At 34.2% G+C, this 21817-nt stretch overlaps 3 protein-coding genes across 7 annotated transcripts; all 3 read left to right on the top strand.

Moving 5' to 3' along the window:
* The first annotated feature begins 2539 nt into the window (after positions 1-2539).
* On the top strand, positions 2540-5115 carry PYE (basic helix-loop-helix (bHLH) DNA-binding superfamily protein). The gene is made up of 5 exons (XM_007037243.3): positions 2540-2692; positions 3296-3413; positions 4011-4126; positions 4321-4448; positions 4560-5115. The coding sequence occupies exons 2-5, from the start codon at positions 3346-3348 to the stop codon at positions 4998-5000; spliced, it is 753 nt and encodes a 250-aa protein (XP_007037305.1). The 5' UTR covers positions 2540-2692; positions 3296-3345; the 3' UTR covers positions 5001-5115.
* Positions 5116-5316: 201 nt separating this feature from the next.
* Positions 5317-8037, top strand: HVA22A (HVA22 homolog A). Its single transcript, XM_007037241.3, has 5 exons — positions 5317-5824; positions 6169-6195; positions 6322-6444; positions 7236-7479; positions 7694-8037. Exons 1-5 carry the CDS (start codon positions 5763-5765, stop codon positions 7748-7750), a joined length of 513 nt encoding a protein of 170 aa, XP_007037303.1. The 5' UTR covers positions 5317-5762; the 3' UTR covers positions 7751-8037.
* A 650-nt stretch (positions 8038-8687) lies between these two features.
* On the top strand, positions 8688-19518 carry LOC18604653 (Regulator of chromosome condensation (RCC1) family protein). Of its 5 annotated transcripts, none has more exons than XR_001927287.2 (10): positions 8691-8913; positions 9126-9451; positions 10013-10099; positions 11373-11462; positions 12793-12873; positions 13671-13859; positions 13941-16007; positions 16732-16878; positions 18134-18340; positions 18909-19518. XR_001927287.2 is itself a non-coding variant. In XM_018118507.2 (9 exons), exons 2-9 carry the CDS (start codon positions 9404-9406, stop codon positions 18160-18162), a joined length of 2823 nt encoding a protein of 940 aa, XP_017973996.2. In that variant the 5' UTR covers positions 8696-8913; positions 9126-9403; the 3' UTR covers positions 18163-18484. The 5 variants fall into 5 exon arrangements, 2 of the variants coding, with proteins under 2 accessions (XP_017973998.2, XP_017973996.2); XR_016025272.1 differs by having other exon boundaries at positions 8692-8913; positions 13941-15332; positions 18049-18340; XR_001927285.2 differs by having other exon boundaries at positions 8696-8913; positions 18049-18340.
* Positions 19519-21817: the final 2299 nt, after the last annotated feature.

Raw genomic sequence — 21817 nt, 5'->3', positions numbered from 1 at the left:
TTTTATCATACAATTATATTTTAGATTTTGTCAAAATTCTTTCCCATTTTTCACAACATTAAATCAAAAATGCTTTTTCTTTGTTTTCTTTTAGCAATTTATGCTTTATGTGTGTGAGACGAGATCACTCTTTTGCGTATAAAAGGTAAAATTGGTCATCACAAGCTATTTGTCTAATGTAAGTTAATTATTATCTTTTACAATTTGAATAAAAAGATTGAGATTGAATTTTGAGTTAATTATCTTGTATACTTCCATGAAAAATGAATAAATTAAGTGATTTTATAAGAATAAAAAATATATATAAAATAAATGAAGTGTTTTCGTAAGTGAATGTGCCACACCAAACACTTCAAAGGAAATACACCACATGTTTCAATCCCCCGATGAATAAGTAAAAAGATCTTCAAAAATCTGTAAGCGTGAATGCCATATACCCCAACAAGTTAGCCTTTTGAGGAGAGCTAATGGCTCCATGACAAATGATTTTAGAACGGACTTGACCTAAACCTACGCCAAGCACCTCCGCATGCAGACAAGTAGGTGACTATTGTTGACAAGAGCATCATTGAATTGGGGTGGGAAAGATTGTTGTTCTGTCAAGTGTTTCACAAGAACTAGAAAAGGTGTTTCAATTCTATATCAAGCGGGGAAGAGATCTTGAATCAAGAAAAGGTAATAATTTCATGACATATGCACCTAATTTAAAAAGATAGAAACAATCTAATCCATAATTATTTGAATCCGACTAGACAACAATTCATTGACTACTTTAAGTCATCAGGTTAATAGTTCAATCATTGGATTATTCAGGTCAATATTGGATTAATAAGAATATTTTAAAATATTATGAATAATATTATATATTATGCAAATATTCTACATCACTATATAAATGATAATTTTGATATAAAAATTAAAAATATTGATTATCATTAAAAAATTACAAAGAAAGTTAAGCTTATAAATATTATTTTTACTTTTTTAGTTTTGTATAATACATTTTCATTTTTTTAATGAAAATGATGAAAAAATAATAATTAATATACAAAAATTAAGTTAAGAATAATTTTTAAAAGTTATTTTAAAAAGTCAATTTTAATTTATCTGAATTTATAAAATCTTATAAGATTACTTATTTTTTCATAAACTTGTCGAGTTAGTGTGAACTCTTTTGAGTCAATTGCACAAATATTCCAATTACAAATTGACCTACATCAAGGATCAAATCATCGGATTGATCGATCGAGTCAAATTGGTTTCTGATAACATTATCTAATCATTTTTACTAACTTTAAAATCCTACAATACAAAAAGAATTTATTTCATTAAAAACATTGAAAAAAAAGAAGAAAATGATAAAAGTCATCAATTAGTAAAAAGTATTAATGTAGTAATTGTATGCCACACTTCAAAGGAAGTTTTTGTATGTTTGTTGAATTGAATTGAATTCTAGTGAAATGAAATAGAAATTGTTTTCCTTTTCCTTATGAGAAAAACAAATTCTTTCTTTGCAATAAATTATTAGATTAGTGTATTCTAACGCATAAATGGTAGTAAGTTTGGTTGGATGGAGAATATAACATGTGTTTCCACAACATGCATAAGTAGCGTAGCACTTCTCATTAATTTAACGAAGTTATTATGTAATCAAACATACTAATATGGACAAAATTTTATTATATAATCTATAATTAACGTTATAATCGGACTTTATATCACAACTCATCCTTCTAATAATATTTTTATATGCATAATAATATAAGAAATATAAAAAATATATATGGGTAAAATACCCTTACTTTTTAAGTTTTGATCGAAATTAAATGGAGATCCATTAATTTTCAAAATAGATACTTCGTTCAAAAAAATATTTTTTATTAGACATATAGGTTTAGCCGTTAATCAATTGTTAATACTTCTGTCAACTTGCTGATGTGATAAAAATAAAAAAATAATTTTACCCTTAATTATTGTTTATAATTACTATTATATTTTTTTTATTTTTTATTAATTAAAAAAAAAGCTCTCCATGTGCGAGCACCGGAGTTCCCCTGGGGAGCCCAATCGGGGCTCCCAAGTGCTCCCAGATGAGGATCTTGATGCTCCCCTTTCTTGATGAGTTAGGGAGTACTGATTGATGATCCCTATTTTTTTATTTTTTAAAAAATATAATAATAATTTTTTAAATTAATAAAAAAATATTTTAATTTTTTCATAATTTTTGATAATGGTATTTATATTCTTGAAATAAAGTGTTTATTTTAAAAATTAGTATATTTTTATGTAATTTTATTCAAAACTTAAAAAGTAAAAGCATTTTACCATATATATATATATATATTACTAAATTGCATTTATTTTTCTTAAATCTTCTCTAAAATAGGAAGCTGAGGTGTGAAGAATGTGATAAGCAAATGGCATGGCACACAGCATAAGGGAACAAGACAAAAGTGAAAGGGAGAAGGGCACGTGTCAAGCCCACGTGTCTTGGTTTAATGCAGCATTTGTCAGTTGCTGGCCACGCGTTTCCCTGTGTACTCTTTTCTCCCGCCACACACTCTCTCTCCCCTAAGAAACACTTTTACAAGAGCTTGCCTCATTAACCCCAAAATTTCCTCTCTTTTACACCTTGTCTTAGCAGCTATGTCTCTTTTGGGTCTCTAACAAGTTGCTCTTGAAGTGGGTTTTGGTGGGTCTTTATACTTCTTCTGTTTTTTTTTTTTGGTCTTAAATCTTTTATGGCTTTGGTTTTGATCTGGGGTCATTGTTGTTCTTGTTTTATTATTTATTGAGATGGATGATTTTGTGATTCTAAAGTTGCCCTTTTTGATTGATAACAAAATGTTGAAACTCTGTATGAAGCTTATCTGTTTGCTTGATCAAGCTTTTTCCGGTAAATTAGATGGAATTTGAGCCTTTTTATTCTCTTTTTTTTTTTTTGGGGGGGGGGGGGGGGGGTGTAAATCAACTTGACTTATGAAGAAAACGGTTTAATTGGGCTGCAAATCAAATGTGTTTGGGTGGGAAAATGCTTCAAGTGGTTAGTTGTGATGTTCTAGGAAGCACTTTTGGCGAAAGAGAAGGCAAAATAAAAAAAGAAAAGCAAAGAAATTGTATGGTTTCTGCTAAAAGTTAACTCTTTGATTTGACTACTATTCAAACTCAACTTGCTTGGTTGCAAAGTAATACCCAATTTCTGTAATGCAAACATTTTTTTCCCCTTTCTAATCGGTGGTTGATTTGGTTTCATAAATCATCAATAAAGGGATAAAGAACTTATGAATTGTTATAGTCTTGGTGTTTTTAGGGAATTTCTGGTGGTGTTCAATTTATTGAAATAACATGGGTTCTGAGGCTCCAGCTCCGTTGGTTGAGAAGACAATTGCAGCAGTGGAGACATCTGTAGGCAGGTTAGTCTTTGAAGATCTTAGGAGCTTTGCTTACCTGTCTTCTGTAATTGCTGGATTGTGTCTAAATTTATGGCTTACATTTTCAAACCATATGCTTCAATGTTGTGAGCCCTAACTCATAATGATCATATGCTTAGTCAGTTTAAAAGGGGACAATAGAGAAATGACTGATCGTAGTTTTGAGGCTTTGAACTTATTTAGCAAATTAATACATCAGTGTCTGATATGATTTTCCAGCTGATTTCTGAGTTATTAATCTTTATTTATATTTTAGTTTCAAACCTTTTGATGCTTTTTAGTTGTGCAACTTGCTGCTTGCCCATGCGCCATTCTCTGATGTATGGGATGCGTCAATTCCTTCGCTAAGTGAGCCTTGTGTAGCTAATCTTCCATAATTGTTCTGCATAACTGCATATTTTATTTGGAATAATATTAGATTATCTTGATTTTCTAAGTTTATAGTTTGTTGATGACATATTTATTTAAGCATTTCCAGAAGCATCTGCTTCTGGCTGCAATTAAAATGTGCATATTGAGTGCCTGAATTGTCGAAGAGAGCAGCAAGTTTTTCTTGTCTGAAAACTGTTTTTGATGCAGGTCTTGTGCTCCAAAGACCAAGGGAAAGGTTCCCAGAAGAATTCACAAGGCTGAGAGGGAGAAGCTCAAGCGTGAGCATTTGAATGAGCTCTTCCTTGACCTTGCAAATGCTCTTGGTAACTTAATTTATGCTCCTATTAATTTCCTGTTTCAGCTTATCCGTCTTTAAGACTTAATAGAACTTTGCTTCGATGCTATCAAAGAAGTGATTATCATTAATGATTAGCATTGGTTTTGATTTGTAGGATCAGTCCTTTTTTGAGGTGTTCAGAGATTGTATTATTTCTAACTTAAGGAAATTTCTGTGCAGATCCAAACCAGCCGAACAATGGGAAGGCCTCTATTCTGTGTGAAGCAACTCGACTATTAAAGGACTTGTTTGGTCAAATTGAGACCCTCAAAAAGGAGAATGCTTGTCTATTATCGGAATCTCACTATGTAACACCCCTAAACTTGTCATCGATAATTTTGCTGAATGTAGAAAAAGGGTCCCCTATCTTACTGATGCATGTTTTTGTACAACCACCTGGTCATTGGAAATGTGGACAGGTGAGCATTGAGAAGAATGAGCTGAAGGAGGAGAATTCCACCCTGGAAACTCAAATTCAGAAACTGCAAAGTGAGATAGGGACAAGGGTGGCGCAATCTAAACCTGACTTGAACGAACCTCCGCTTGGCTTTCAGCAATCAGAATTGTCATCGCATTTTCGTGGAGATCGTCCTGGTTTGCCTGCTGTGGAACCTGCTTTGCAACAAGCATCTGCTCTCCTTGTTGTTCCCATTCATCCAGATATCCAGGCCTATCCTGTGCCTGATTCCATGCAACCTACGGCTAACACTAACTCCATTGTTAGCAAACCACATGCTCGGTATCCCACTCCGGCAGATTCATGGCCTTCTCAACTTCTTGGGAAGCAGTCGGCAATTAGGAATGAGTTTGGACTTGATGACATTAGCAGAAGTGGGGATAGAGGCGCAGCTAACTTGTAAATTTTACTTGATGCAAAATTTCCACACCTTTGCGTTGGGTTAAACTAGGATTGCGCCCCTTTGGAAAGCTTGTACATGTGAATGAATTTTGATCAGTCAAATAGTATTTTATCTATGCCATGCGACCCCATAAACTTACAAAAGTAACATTTTCAAGGCATTGAAATAACTGAACATGAAAGAGTTAATGTGACAAATGCTGACTCAAATGTGAAAGTGAGAGTAGTTAATCTGACAACAAAATCAATTACTACCTTTTAGGTGTAACAAAACTGTTTCTGTTTGGCCAAAAATTGAATCAAGGTTAGGTCACCCCTGTGGGCAAAGCCTCACTGAATTCCAAGGCTTTCTGGCTTTTGCTTTCAGAACTTGCCAGACAAGGTAGGGGGAAATGCCAACTCTGTGATTCCAATTAAAGGAAGTCCCTTGATTGTAATTTCCCTTGGGGGTAGAAAGGCAGAAACGTCAGCCGTCCGTTTTATTCACTGTGAAATATGCTCCGGAAGATCATTACACCACACCGCCATTCTACGCGGAGCAGAGAATAATTATCTTACAACCGGCTACTTCTTTTTATAAGCTTGTCCCCGCTTCTCGCTCTGTTTCCTCTGTAATCTGCTTTGTTACACAAAAAACACAAAGGACTTGCACACTCTTGTCACTTCCAAAAACAAAAACACAGCCAAACCCTACTCTTTGTTTAGTTTGAGATCAGACAGCACAAGGAACAAACAAACAAAAAAAGGGCATTGGAGATCACTCATGGGATCTGGGGCTGCAAGTTTTCTTAAGGTTCTTCTCAAGAACTTTGATGTTCTTGCTGGGTAATTCCTCTTTGCTCTTCTTTTTCTCGCTCATCAACTTTACTTTTTTTTTTATTTTTTATTTTTGCTTCAACAAAGAATAAAACACCTAATGGGCAAAGAAGCATCGAAACTTTACCCTTAGTCTCCAGCCATTGTATTTTGTTTCCCTTTTGGGTATGTATTTTGCTATTGCTTTAAGAATATTAAAGGAAACTTATAAATTTAATCAATGAACTAAGTGAAAATCAGATTTTGAGGCTTGGTGTCTACTTTCAATTAATTTGACACATCCAAATTTGTATCTTTAATTTATGATTTTTTTAATATTGTTTGCTAATTTCGTTTTTGGTTTGATTTTTCAGGCCAGTTATTAGTCTTCTGTATCCTCTGTAAGTGTTTTTCATTATTTTTTTTTGGGTTTAATTTGTTTTTGCTTAATGTATTTCAGTAGTTGCCTGAATTTGAGATTTTCTTGGATTGATTTAATTACTCTGTGGTGTTAAATTCGTAAACAGATATGCCTCCGTTAGGGCAATCGAGTCGGAGTCTCGTGCCGATGACAGACAATGGCTTACATATTGGGTTCTCTATTCCATGATTACATTGCTGGAGCTCACCTTTGCCAAAGTTATTGAATGGTAAATTTATTTGCAAATTAATGATCCAGGTTATATCTGCTTTTAGAATAGAAAATCTGTGGCTCTAAGACTATCCCTTGTTTTTTTTTTTTTTGTTTCTTTTTCCGGAATCTGAGTTACTTTCTCCTTTTGTTTTGGGGTGAGAGAGAGAGAGAGAGAGAGAGAGAGAGAGATTGGGGGTAGGTGGGGGGGAGCCTGAATGTTTCATTTCGATTTAAAAACTGTTGTTCTAGTTGGCCAACTCAAAACAATTTGGTTATTAAGCTTATACAATTGGCAGTTTAGGTGACCAGACTTGTTGTATTCTTCAAATTGCTTCTCATCCACCAGAAGAGGCGCTCATTGTTTAATGTAGCTGTTATAGCTTAGCAAGAGTTCAACCGGCTTTCTAACAGGAAACTGATTCCATAGAAAAAGTGGGAACCCATTGTGAAACTAAACGAGATTTTTGTTTTTGAGTACAGAGTCAAGCAAGAAACTAAATCAGACTTGGGTATTTTGAATTTGAAGTTACTCCAAGGTGTTAAATGTTTCTGTCTATTCTTTTTCCTGGTTTAGTTATTCTGGTAGTTCTGCAAGAACCTCCTGATTATTTTATTTCTTTGATGAAGGGATGGCTAATTTATAGGTAAATATGATAGTCTCATGCTTTAATCATGTCAAGGACTCTAAAGAGCATGGAACCTAAAAATTTTACAAATACATTTGCACACTAAAGCCTTGATTTGATCTTTATGCACAGATATAGAACCTACTATACTGTGCTGAAACTTTCTAAAACTTCACTGCAGGATTCCCATATGGTCATACACAAAGCTGATTTTTACCTGTTGGCTGGTTATCCCATACTTCAGTGGTGCTGCCTATGTTTATGAGCATTATCTGAGACCTTTCTTTATCAACCCACAACAGACAATTAACATCTGGTATATTCCAAGGAAGAAGGACTTCAGTAAGCCAGACGACATTTTAACTGCTGCGGAGAGATACATTGAAGAGAATGGAACTGAAGCATTTGAGAAGCTCATTCATAGGGTATAGCATCAACCATGATTGGTTCTACTCTGTCATGTACATGCATTTGAGGCTGTCATGTTTGCTCATAGAAGTTTGATTTAGTAGTATCCTTATTTTCAGATTGGACAGTCATTCTTGTTTTATTGATAAGGAAGCAGGCAAGTAACTAATAATAGCTCTTGAAAAATTTTGACAATTGTTTAAGCCTTTTTATTCCTCCCTTGTTTTGCAGGCTGACAAGTCCAGGAGTAGCGGTTACATATATGATGATGATGGCTACCGACATTGATCCTTTATAGCTCCAGTATGTATGTTTTGCTGTGTGTGGAAGAGAAAGTCGCATGTGGTGGTATCATCCGAAAGAGACTTTTGGTTCTTGGGAAGAACTCTGGATGGCTGTGTAATGTTATGTAATTATCTTAGGTTGCTTCTGGAACTTTGTTACGGTGGACAGTGCAAGTTCCTAAACACTTTTTCATATTTGGCATAGCTTCTCTTGATTCTGGTCTCCCTGCTAGTTTTGACGCTTGTTTTTGCTAGAGTTGCTGGTTTAGTTAACTGTCTGGGATTTGGCAATGCTTTGTGATATCATGGTCACATGAGTTTATTGAAAGATGAAAGTATAGTTTAAAGATGTATTAAGGAAACATATTTATTAATATTTTAGTCGCTAAAGTTTAGGGAAAGTTAGAGCAAAGGAAATGATTAGGCTAAAGCACAATAGAGAAGTGATACCAGTTCAGGAAACAAAGAATTATTGAAGCATTAATCAATTACCCCTTCATAGTTTGGATTTATTCCATGCGGAGGCCTCCTATCCTATCCTATCCTTCAATTGATCCCCTCTTAATCTCTTCCTTCTCGCTTATGAATATTTATTCATTATTAAAGTTAACAGAATTTTGATTTTTTTTTGTGAAATTTTAAAAAATACCATCAAATTAAAAAAAATATTTTTTAATAAAAAAGCTAAAAAAATATTTTTCTTTTTTTTTTTAAATGAAAATATAAAAATGGAAAGGTAAGGTAGGCTTGGTTTTCATAAATTTGGTGGAACAAAAGGACAAAAACGCAGGGAAGCATCCCACGGTGCCTTCCAACGGATTCATTAGCTGACGTGGGTATAAGGAATCAGAATCTTCTAATTGAAACAAAAGAAAAAAAGTGTATTTATTTTATTTGTCAAAGAAATACAAGAAGCAGTTAAACTCGGAGGAGGGAAAATATAGAGAAAACAAAGAGAGAAGCTCGCGCTAATTCCCTTCAATTCTTTTACATTTTCATGTATATATTATATATATATATATATATATATATATATATATATATATTTAATTTTCCAAAAAATTCAAAGTTGTTAATGCCATTTGATCCGTTTCTGATCCTGAATTTTAAAGTTGAATCGAATCCTGTTGGGCAAAAATTTGGCCTTCTAATTGCCTACTTATTCAGGTAAAATATTTTTCATTTGTATGCTAGAATTTTGTTAAGGCTTAATCAATGATCTAATATTGTATGGTAATTGAGCGAAAAATAGAATGGAAAAAAAGAAAAAAAGAGAAGCAATTTTGGATGGTTGATTTCCAAATGATTCAAAATTTTTAGGGTTGAATTTGTTTCTTGTTTATTCATTTGGTTTGTTATCGTAATTGCTTCAAATGCAGCTAAGCCTGATGGAATAGGTGCTGTGGTGTGGAATATCGGGAAATTCTACAATTTAGTTTTGATGTTATGTTATTGGAAACTCATAGCAATTTGAGATAGGACATTCTCATGCGGATACATTCATATCAGGCTTTCTCATAATGGAATAGTATGAAGTGTATTCTGGTAATAGAATTACGGAAAGGTTTTATATGGGGCGGATGCGGGGATTCTTCCATCATTTTCTAGAAGTTTGCTGTCGTTCTATGCAAGGGTTGGACTGGATATTGCTAGCTGAATGGCTGACTTCAACAGGCAGATTCTTTCCGATAGGGATTATGAGCAGGTATTCCTCCTTTTTTTTTTTCGTTTCTCTATACTTGACTGTCATTCTGGTTTTTTTTTTTCAAATGAATCTATGTTACTGGCGCAATTTGTTCCGAGTAATGAACTTTTCTAGCTGTGACTGTTGCAAGGAAATTGAGTTAGATTATTCCAGCAGCATGCGATCTACAGCATTGACGGCATTGCCTTTCAATGTAGAATATTTTCTCTGCCCAGAATGAGTTTATACATGTCATAGGCTGAGTTACATGTCTTTATGTGACCTTCTTTACATGTCACTGTCTTCTTTTCTTTTAATTTAAGAAGGTTGTCTCTTCAGGCTACTTTGTTCCCTTTATTCAGTTTGATAAAAGTTGCACCCTTACGCATGCCTAAATGGTTCTATCAACCTCTCAGGATTCAAGATTATTGCTCCTTTCCTCAAATTTGTGTTTTTTTTTTTCTTTTTTCATTAGATTTTCTTTTCAAAAGGTAATTTGGTGCTGCAAATGGGTCAATGTCTTTAGGTCTTCCATTTTCCTCAAATATAAGTATATGTCTTACTTTTGCCTTTTCTTCGCAGGCCATAACAACCCTTAAGAGAGGGATGTATCTTCTGAAGTATGGACGACGGGGAAAGCCTAAATTTTGTCCATTCAGTCTTTCAAACGTATGTTGCCTTGAATCTGCCTCAGTATGAACTATTAGTACTTTTCTTTCTTTAAATGTTTTCCTCACCGAAATTGCATTAGATATCATGTTACCCTGAGAAGTCTTAATATTCCCTCTTTTACTTTATTTAAAAAAAGAATGTAATGCATGTAAGCAATGAATTAGTGATCATCAAGCAGTAAAAAGATTGTCATCTAAACTGATGTAGCCTGCTTTGAAGTACCCTTCTATCAAAGGCTTTTACCATGGATTGTGATCAGTTCATCTCCAACCCAAAAATTTACACTCATTTTTCTTTTTAGTTTTACTTTAAGAGTTAAGCTCTTTTCAAAATGATAGGTCAAAAACAGCTTTTGGTCCTATCATGGCTGGATGTCATACGGGTGATCTAAATATGGCTTTCTCCTTAGAATTCTCTGCTAAAGTGGCTGCTCTGGAGTCTGACCTGTGCACATCCGCATGAATCTGGTGCTCTTGTGCTTCGTTAAGCCTTAAACCGTCTACATCCATAAACATAACCTCTTTTGTGTACATATAAGAAAGGAAAAAAAAACCAAAAATATCTTTTTAAAAGGGGATCAAGGAAGATAGCTGCATCAGTTTTTTATGAAACAAGCTTAACCTGATTAATTGCCATATCTGGCAACATTCTAGTAGTGTACTCTTAATCCCTGGAGCCTCGGCAAGATATATGCTTTGTTCTGTGTCTCTCAATACTAACTTGTTATCATGTAAATATTATTTAAAATGCTTTCCCATTTCATGACACTTGTGAGTTGTCATGTTCAACCTTTTTATTAAGCTAATGTATTGTATTTCAGTTTGTTTCATGAAAAATTTAAGGATTATTTAGAGAACTGACAAGGGGTTCAATTTTTGTTAAGTTCGAAGGTTGGCAGAGAATCTAACTTTGTGTGCAATTCATTTGTGTTCTAGTTGGGATGGCTTTTGCACTCGATAATGTGGAACTGGACTCTACTAGAAGTAATTGGAGCCAAAGACCTTTTAAATATTATCAAATTTTAAATATATCAGTTAAGCCAGATTGTAAGAATGTCCTTAAAAGAACATTAGAACAATAATTGATAGCAGTTTTTTTATTTCTCTATGGGGTTTTCCACCACCTTGTCTTTCTGTAAAGCATATATTGCTATGTGAATTGGACAAGCTGTGCAAAATCCAACAAACCTTGTGTACAAGATTGCAAATTATTATGCATGATTCTGTTAGGGGTTATTATGGTGATTTAAGACATTTTTTCTACATGCCAGGATGAGAAATCGCTGATCTGGTACTCTGATAAAGAAAAGAAACAACTCGAACTAAGCCATGTTTCAAGGATTGTACCTGGACAGCGTACTGTAAGTCTGTACCACCCTTCACATAACATAGTAAAAGTTGCTGATATTGTCAGTATTTGCCTCCATTAATCAGGGTATGTGTGGGGCTGGATTCCCATATTCTGGTCATCTTACATATACACATAAGTTTAATTTATTGTAATGCATGCATTCTGGTATTGTGTGACATAAAACTTGGTTTTATCTAACTGCATGTAGAATACAGTGCATAAAAATATGCAAATCTCTTCTATTCCTAGATGGGTTTAATTACTGATCAGTTAATCAGCTTAATGGTACTTTAAGACAAATGTGCCAGTTTATAAGGGAATTAGTTATTTTCGTTCAGATTTTGGTGATTTTGTTTTGTATTGTGAGCTCTATGGAAGTTGAAGATACCATGTTTTGAATGCAAAAAATTAGGAATGACTACACAATGTTTTAATAAAAGATGAAGGCTGAAGCTGTATGCTAACTTTGTCTATCAACCATTCAAATCTCCTTTAATATTCAGCTTCATTTAGGTCTACATTCATCACCATTTAGGGGTTTGCTACACAGTCTGTATCCTTCAATAGTCAAAGTGGAAGTGGTTCATAAGAAGCTGAATGACAAAAGTTAATCTGTTGTTAGCCAACAAAAGATAAGATGCAACCATTAATTTGTGGCTTCAGCTTGATAAGGATTTATATTTCATGTCATGCATGTTTAAAGTAGACATCGGTCAGCATTGACCTAATCTTAACAGTGTTAATATATTTATGCACCAAAGAAAAAGGAGTTTTAGCATAGTCTTAATATCAAACCAACATTTATGGACAAACTAAGTTTGACAATTGAAGCTACTGACCGGAATTGGATTCTCAGCAATGACCTAATCTTAAAAGTGTTAATATATTTATGCACCAAAGAAAAAGGAGTTTTAGTATAGTCTTAATATCAAAGCAACATTTATGGGCAAAACTAGGTTTGACAATTGAAGCTACTGCCTTTAGGAGCATCTAATCAATCTAACATTTTCTATTAAGTAATGTCTTCTGCTGTCGATCCATACTTTTTTGTAGTTGCTTCTAGTCATTTGACCTGATTTTTACAGTGTTAATATGTATCCAAAAAAAAGTGTCAACATATTTTTTAATATCAAACCAACATTTTTGGACAAAACAAAGTTTGACAATTGAAGCTGCTGACAATTTAGGAGCTCCTAACCAATCCTATAATTTCTATGAACTGTTACAATATCAGAAAAATCTGAAACATGTGCCTGATCTTCCTGAAATGCATTTGTTAAGACTAGAGCAGGCTCAACTGGAGGCAAAAGTAACAAAAATTTTCTTGCGTGGTTTTGCAGGCAATATTCCAGCGTTACCCTCAGCCTGATAAAGAACATCAGTCATTTTCTCTTATTTACAGCAACAGATCCTTGGATTTGGTTTGTGTCCTCTCTTGCTTTTGACCTGGCAATAGCCTCTTTTTAAATTACATTGACCATGATTGCACTGTCTGTCAACTTTCAGTTTCAACTGTACTGCTTAATACATGCATTACAGAAGTGCATCTTCATCCCATTCAACACAGTCCAGGATTAATATTAAACTAGTTTTGAACCTATGAATGTTCTCTTATTATTATTTTTATTACTATTATTGTTTTTGAGTGTTTGAAATTTGCAGTTTCAGTCCTGAGCAGTTTAATGTCGTTAGTGGCATTGAAGCAAGAGTCCTTATGTGTGTAGAAAAGTCTACCATTTTTGTATTTTGGTTCTCAGCCCTCTTTCCCTGAAGCAATCATTTGGATTTTGTATAAAGGAGAATTTAGTTTCTTGCTTTTATTCTTTTCCTTACCTTTTGTCTCAGCCCTCGTTCCCCAAGCAATGATCAGGATTGTGTAGAAAGGAGAATTTAGTTTGTTGCTTTTTATTCTTTTCCTTACCTTTTTTGCTCATAAGGAACAGAAGAAAAGTTTTGCTGTATTTTGCTGGTGGTTGATGAATTTTTATACTTTGTTACTCTTAGATTTGTGAATGGTCATTAGTTCTTTTCCTTTTGCATTCTTTTTTATGGTTGGGAGAATATATGAAGAAACTTCTCATGTACATTGGTTTACAACTCACATTTTCCAATTTTTTCCTTTTAATATAACATAATATTTTGATTTTGAACATTGAGTTTATCATAACCTTGATCATAACACATAACAACTGCCTCTAATTACTGATACTGTTGATAGATATGCAAGGACAGGGATGAAGCTGAGATCTGGTTTACTGCTCTTAAAGTCTTAATTTGGGGAGGTGACAATCGCAGGCCAAAAAGTGATGCAATAAGTGATAATACGTCATCAGAAAGTCCATGTACCTATACACAAAGAAATTGTCTATCAAATGTGTCATCTACAGGCTGTGACATCATCTCTAAGGTTTCCCTCTATGAATTGCGAGAAAATCCAATCATTTGCTATTTTCTTTTATTCTATCTTTTGATGTCTTGCTTATTATAGGATCCCAAAGATATCCAAACTGCTTCAGTCCCATATGAGAGCTCTCAACAGTGTAGGTTGGGAAAAGCTTTTTCTGAGGTTTTAACATACACTTCTATAACAAAGGCCTTGACTCATACTGACTCAGTTGCCAAGCATTTCAGTTCTTTATCACTGGGGGGGTTAGATAACCCACATGGATGCTCCTCTGTTATTGATTCATTTCGAAGTAGTTTATCCAGTGCAGTAAGTTCATCCAGCCAGGGAACTTCTTTTGAGGATTTTGATGCATTAGGCGATGTTTTTATCTGGGGAGAAGGAACTGGTAACGGACCGCTTGGTGGCAGTGTGCACAGAACTCAAACTAATTCTGTTACCAGAGTAGATTCACTTTCACCAAAGGCTCTTGAATCAAATGTACTTCTTGATGCTCACAATATCTCTTGTGGGAATAAGCATGCTGTTTTAGTCACAAGACAGGGGCGGATCTTTAGTTGGGGTGAGGGAAGTGGTGGCAGGCTTGGGCATGGAGTTGAAGCTGATGTTTCTCAACCAATGCTCATTGGTGCTCTCAGTTGGTCAACTATTGGATTAGTTGCCTGTGGGGAATTTCATACTTGTGCTGTAACACTTTCAGGGGACCTTTATACTTGGGGTGATGGTTCTTACAATCTTGGTCTATTAGGGCACGGTACTGAAGCCAGTAAGTGGACTCCTAAAAGGGTAAGCGGTGAGATGGAAGGTATGCATGTATCATATATCTCTTGTGGGGCTTGGCATACAGCTGCTGTTACATCAACAGGTAAATTATTTACATTTGGAGATGGTACTTTTGGAGCTCTAGGCCATGGGGACTGTAGTAGCACAAATATGCCTAGAGAAGTTGATGCTCTTAGGGGGCTACGAACATTGAGGGCATCTTGTGGAGTTTGGCACACCGCTGCCATTGTTGAAGTGCCTACTGAGACTTCTGGTGCGTTTTCATCTGGAAAGCTGTTCACATGGGGGGATGGGGAGAAAGGCCAGCTTGGACATGGTGACAAAGAACCCAGATTAGTTCCTTTTTTGGTAGCACTGTCAGACACTATAAGCTTTTCTCAAGTGGCTTGTGGCCACAGTATCACTGTTGCTCTAACTGACACAGGGAAAGTGTATTCCATGGGGAGTGTTGGTCCTGGACAACTTGGGAGCTCTGGAAGTAGCAAGCTTCCAACTTGTGTCAAAGGAAATATCAAAAACAGCCGAATTGAAGAGATAGCATGTGGTTCTCATCATATTGTGGTCCGCAGTTCAGATGCTAAGGTTTACACCTGGGGAAAGGGTGCAAATGGTCAATTAGGTCATGGAGACAATGCAGACAGGAATGTTCCTACACTTGTTGATGCTTTGCAAAACAAACGAGTAAAGAGAGTGGTATGTGGCTCCAACTTTACTGCTGCAATTTGTCTCCATGACTGGGCACTAGGTGCTGATCATTTTAATTGTTTTGGTTGTCGGAATCCATTTAGTTTCATCAGAAAGCGTCATAACTGTTACAACTGCGGGCTAGTCTTTTGTAAAGCTTGCAGCTGTAAGAAATCTCTAAAAGCTGCTTTGGCTCCTAACATGAACAAGCCTTATCGGGTCTGTGATGATTGTTTTACCAAATTAAATAGGAAAAAAGAGTCTAGATCAACTCCTGAATTCGTTAAGAATTCAAGGGAAAGCTTAAATCAGAATAGCAATGAGTTACCAGAGAAAGATACTCTGAATTCAAAATCTCTTCGTAAGCTTGCCAGGCTTGCCTCCTTTGATTCATTCAGACAGACCAGGAGCCAAAATTCCAAACATGATAGGAGAGTATTTAATGAAAATTCTCAATGGGAATCAACCTCTTTATTTGGAAATTCTACGAGAATATCAGCTTCTTCTTCTGGTTCAAGAATGGTTTCTCGAGGTTCATCTCCTCCCTCAAGGAAGTCGAGTCCAGCTTATTATATTACAAGAACTTCAATTCATACTAATCTTGCAAATCCAGAACTCCTTTTCAATGGCTCAAAGCACTCAGTTGAGAGCCTCACCCAAGAGATAGGTATATTAAGAGCACAGGTGAATATCCGTGGCTTCTCATGTATCAGCAATATGCTTTAGTCAATAGTGAAGAAAGAATAACGATACGAAATACATTCTTATTTGTTATGTTCGATAAATGATAACCAACGAATAAAGAAAAGTACCATGATAGCTTACAACATTTTATGTCACTCACTTGCATACCATGTGACTATCGATAACCAAAGCTGATATGGTGATTATGACTGCTTAGGCATGAAGAAATCTTGATTTACTTTTGTAGATGTGTACATGAATTTATTTTGCATTTATCATTCTCTCACCTTTAGGGTTATCATTTTTATCTTTGGTTTTTTTTTATTCTATAATTTATTCCATAAAGTAATTTGTTGACAAATATTTTAAACATGCTCTCCTTTTCCCATTTCTGATACTTAATTTAGCAGGATAGAGGCTATTCTAAAGTCATTGTTGCTCCTGTACTTTTTAAACAACTTAAAATCTTCATCAGTTACTGAAAAGGATTATATTGTCAAAGAAGGGAAAAAAAATGAACCATGGTACTTTCATATTAAGAATCAATAGACGCCCTGCACTGCCTGCAGATGTTCCTATGAGCCAATAGTATGACTTGATTCATATGAGCCAAGAATTGTCACTAGTGCATGTCTTGCAATTTATGTCAAGACGCCCTTCCATTTTCCATGGCAGGAAACTATGCCATAGCTGCATTGAATTATGATGGTAATACGGCTTGCAGGTTGACGATCTTACTGTCAAATCCCAAGTCCTAGAAGAAAAACTTGAAAGAACATCAAGGCAGTTGAAGGAGGCAGTGGGTACAGCACATGAGGAAGCTGAAAAGAACAAGGCTTCAAAGGAAGTAATCAGATCTCTAACAGTGAAGGTACAAAAAAAGAATCTGGGTTCTACCATTGCATGAGTTTAAACTGGAAGTAAGCTTATATTGTTATACCCATTCATGAATTTAATTGAACTTGTTCTTTAATATCATTTTGAAAGGCATAGTTTGTTCATGGTTGGGATTAGATATATGGAGGAAAGTATCTGGAGAAACAGTACCTGAAAGGATTACAAATTACAAGAACTCGTACAGGCTGTCTTAGTCTCTTAAATGTTCTTTCTGAACCATGCGTGGAAATTTACATGCACACACCATACTAGTCTTTGCTTGTAGAGATGTGGATTGCATGCTGCCTTTTCTAACCCTCAAACCAGAAGCTTTTATGGTAGTAAATACAGTTGGACACTTGACTCAATGCATTTATAACACTAAACATGCTTTCTTTGGGGAGGTTTCAATGAAAAAGCATATATGAGATGCACTAAGAATAGGAGGAGCAGGGAGACCTCCACATATGGTTCTTTGGACCTTGTAGACCTTGCACCTGTCACTTCTACCAATGAACTATTCTGCCTTGTATTTATGGGGTGACAGGGTGTTGCATTCCAATCTAGAAAAGTAATGACTATTATTTTGGAGAAAATGAAAAAAAAAATTACATTAATAATTTTATTGTTTGGTTTTTGAGCAAAAAAAAAAATTATTGTCTGGTTACTCAAATATATGAACCCAGCCTCAAAACGGGGCAAACATGGAAATAGGTACTCAAAAAATGGTTGGCGAAATTTTGTTCTTCCTCAAAGAGAAGATATTTCTTTCAATTCATAAAACATACCTGATAAAAATAGATAAAATTTTAGAAAGGCACGTACAGACAGACCAAATATATTCCATTGTGAAAGTTTAGATGGCACTGATTTTTATCCTGTTTACTTTATTGAATGAGTGTGCATACAAACAGGTTTATCAACACATAAGCAGAGGTCTTGACTTCAACTATGCCAATCCAATGCATGTTGGTGATGGCAAGTCGGATATTATTTAATGATTCTTAAATGTCATCAAGGCTCCATTAGATTTTTAGTGTAAATGACTTGAGCTAAGAGGAGAATTATGAAATACAATCATTATGAGATGCTTTTATTTAATATTTTGGCATTATGTTTGTTCAGTACAACATAACAGATATTTATTAATGCTATCATTTGACAGTTGAAGAAAATGGCTGGAAGAGCACCTGACAATCAACTGCATCTTGGAACTGAATTTCACTCACTGAACTCACATTCTTGTTCAGAGTTGAAGATATCTCAGAGGCATGACTAGCCCAAATAGAACGAAAAGCCTTTTGACATGCCCAACGTCTTGAGTAAGGATCTAATGGCAAAGTAAACAGCACTGAGAGATACGATGGCAAATAGTGGATAGTATATTGCAAACAGGGCGCATATAAAAATGCTTCCCCTTACTCAGAAGTGAACTATATGAGACCTTCTCCACTCAGGTACAAGCATCGTCTTTTTATTTAAACCATTTTATTTGATATATGTCTGAACTGGAAAGGCTATGACTCACAAACTTGTCTTGCTTTAAGAATTCAAATATAGCATAAAACCTAGTTTTCTTTTCAAATACAAATACTTAAACATTCTTTTTCATTTTGAAAAGTTTTCAGTCTAAGCAGTAAAATTTAGCATTTTGAGGAAATTATTTATGTATTATTATGCATGGGCCTATATAAGGAAAAAAAACCCCACTACTTTTGCACCTGCACTAGATCTTTTGTCATATCCCTGTGACCTGTTGCATAAGCTTATGCTTACCAATGTGAACTTCAAATTTTTAGTATTACTTGGAAGTTAAACCGAGATGTGCTGAAAATATTTGTACCAATATTGGCTTGTCATCATGAGACAAGAATTCTTCGGAGTGTAGTGGCACCATAATGATGATGTATCAATTATTCAGGCATCCCTTTTAACTATATTTTGCTGGTAACCCTAGGAATAGAATCAGATATTTCTCATAACAGGGATGTCATTGATAAAATCTAAAATTTGCTCTCATTGTAGAGTGAAGTCGTATCTGATAACGAGTTGGCCAGTTCTTATGGGTAACCTGTTTCACAATCACCAATTTCTGTTTGGATGAATGGTGTTCCTCAAGGCTTTTCTACAGTGAGAATCATAGGGAGAACAATCAAGGAAGGTATTTGAGCACTGCTTGTAAGGGAAGAATAAATTCTGTCTGCCAATGTCAACATAAAAGGAGGGATAGTAAGATTCCATTCTCCCACAATGTTCCACCTGAAAATGTATTGTAGTTTCTTCATTTGTTTTTGTGGGTTTGCGGTATTATACAAGTACAAGCCTTAAAGAAAGAATTGTCTTCATAAGATATAACACACGCAGGTAGGATGAGAATTCTAGAAACACAGACACAGTCAATAGGAAAGAAATTTGATATGTTTTCATTTTTCTGCTACAAGTCTTTTTGTGTTGGTGGGGGTATAGGTCGGGGGAGGGAGGTTAGCTCCTGGTAATGGTGCCAAAACACTTGGCGGTGGCAGAAGGGTGGTTGGAACTTGGTATTGTTTTAAGTCTGAGTTTAGAATTTCTGTGGCTGTCTCCTTGGGTTTATAGATGGAGTATGCATATATTTTTGACTTGAAAAGATTGATAAGTGGGCACAACGCAGCGGCAGTGAGAAAGCATGCAAATTATTTTCAGCCTTGTAGAGTTTAGCATACAAATCATGTTCTCGTAGAGTTTAGCAAATTATTTCTGTTTCCTGATAAACCAAAGAGAATTATTGGCCACACTTAGGACTTAGTTCGGCTTTAGTTGCAGATTCTGTAACAAGTATTATTTTGAGTAAAATTGTTTTAAAAGTAGTAGTCTAAATAAATTAAAATAGCTTTTAACAACTTTACTTTCAAATAAAAATGGTTTTGTATTTTTTTTTTCTTTTGCAAACTTAATGCAAAATTAACGTTAAAATTATTGGATACTATTTTAATTTATTTTTAATAAATAAAAATAATTTAAAAAATGAACAGATTAAATCATAAATTTAAGAAAAACAGGAATAAAATAAAATAATTTTGTATTAGTTAAAAATAATAATATAAAATTAAATGAATAGAAAATGATTAAACTAAACTAAACTTAAAAAAAAAAAAGAAAAACAAAGATGAATGTGAAAAAAACTCAATTGTGTTCTAATTTTATGAATTATTGAAAGGTAAGATGAGAAGATAGAAAAATCTCATTAAATATTTGTAACTAACTGTATATTAATACTTTTGAAAGAACATTTGATTGGTAAGTGAAATAGATTTTGTGCATAAACAAAATTTTAGAACCTAGATTAATTGTTTGTAACCATTGTTTCTCAAAATGTCTCTACCTAAATCTCTTAATTACGACTACCATTTCAAATGAAAACATAGGTGTAAGTTTATTTTGAATTTTATATGATGTGTAATTAATCCATCTATCAACACAATTAAATGGATCCTTTTATTAGAACCTAGATTATTTTTACCACACAAAAGAAGATGATGATAGTTTGTCATTCACAGTTTCTATGCATGCACCTTTGATTTTGAGGTTGTTAACATTTTCCAACACAATGACAACTCCAGATACATATAGCCAGAAATGGCAATTAATGTTGGATCAGTTAGCTCCTCCGTATCCACTAGGATCAGCATTAATCAGTCCAAAACGAAATAATTAATTAAAACTGAATGAATTTGATTAATTCCATTTAATTTTTCTTTTTTTTCCCGATATTAATTAGTTAGGAGAGACGCTTTATTCAACTATTTCAGTTTACAATCTAATTGATAGAATAACTGACCATTAATAATATATTTTTTAAAATATATTATATGTATAAATATTATTAATAGTTTTAAAATACATGTTTAAACTAAAGGTATTTAATTTTTTTATTAGGGAAAAATAATAAAGAAACCTTATTACACCATTCTAAGTCATAATATGCTTAAACCGTCTGCATTTAAACAAGAGTAAATATTAATAGGAGGAGAATCGAAAATATGTAATCCCAAAGATAGGCTATCAAGATGTGTAGTCATCCAATGATTAGCTTTACGATGTACATGAGAAATTGAGCAATCTCAATCTTGTCGAAGCGACTCTTTTATAGCTCTCAACAACTAGGCATTCGGATCCAACAAGGAAACTTGACTAGAAACTCTTTGTAATGCTACCAGTGAGTCAGTCTTCACTTGGATTTTCCTAAAACCCCTGGTCCATGGGCGGACTTATGCTAAGGTTAGTGGCGTCACATGACACCATTCATTTACCAAATTTTTTTACTTTATACACTACTTATCTAGAGTTTTATATAGTTAATGATACTAATAAATCCACTAATTTTTTTTTTTGTAATTTTGTAGAGAGTGGGGTAAAAGACTTCAAGTGTAAATTTATCAAAAAGTAATTTATATATTAATATTTAAAGATTACATTCTTTCTATAATTTAAGATTTTATTAAAAAAGTGAAAACCTAAACTACTCTCTCTCTAAAAATTCAAGTCATATTCTTGAGACTCGTAATGACAGTGATTCCAAATATAGATACCACATTTGTGTTTCGAGGAAGGTCAAGATGTAAAGTTTCATAAGTATCAAATTTTCATCATTATCATTTTGATATAACAAAGGAAGTTTTAAATTTGCAACTTGAGAAGCTTAATAATTGTTTCATTGAATTGGACATAAAGCTACTTCATTGTATTATGTGCTTACATCTTTACAATTCATTTTTTACCTTCAACAAAGAAAGATTGATTCGTATGGCTCAATTGTATCCTTTTGATTTTTCAGCAGTCGATTTAGTAGCACTTGAAAATCAACTTGAAAACTACATTGCATCATGTGTTTGGATAGGGAGTTTTTTGAAGTCAATGGAATTGGTGAGACGGTCGAGACAAATAGAAATACTTTG

Source organism: Theobroma cacao, chromosome 3 (assembly GCF_053813885.1).
Source record: "Theobroma cacao isolate CCN51 chromosome 3, ASM5381388v1, whole genome shotgun sequence".
In the NCBI taxonomy this organism is placed as follows: Eukaryota; Viridiplantae; Streptophyta; class Magnoliopsida; order Malvales; family Malvaceae; genus Theobroma; species Theobroma cacao.
The sequence above is the reverse complement of the archived record's forward strand: the minus strand, read 5'-3'. Positions and strand labels throughout refer to the sequence as shown.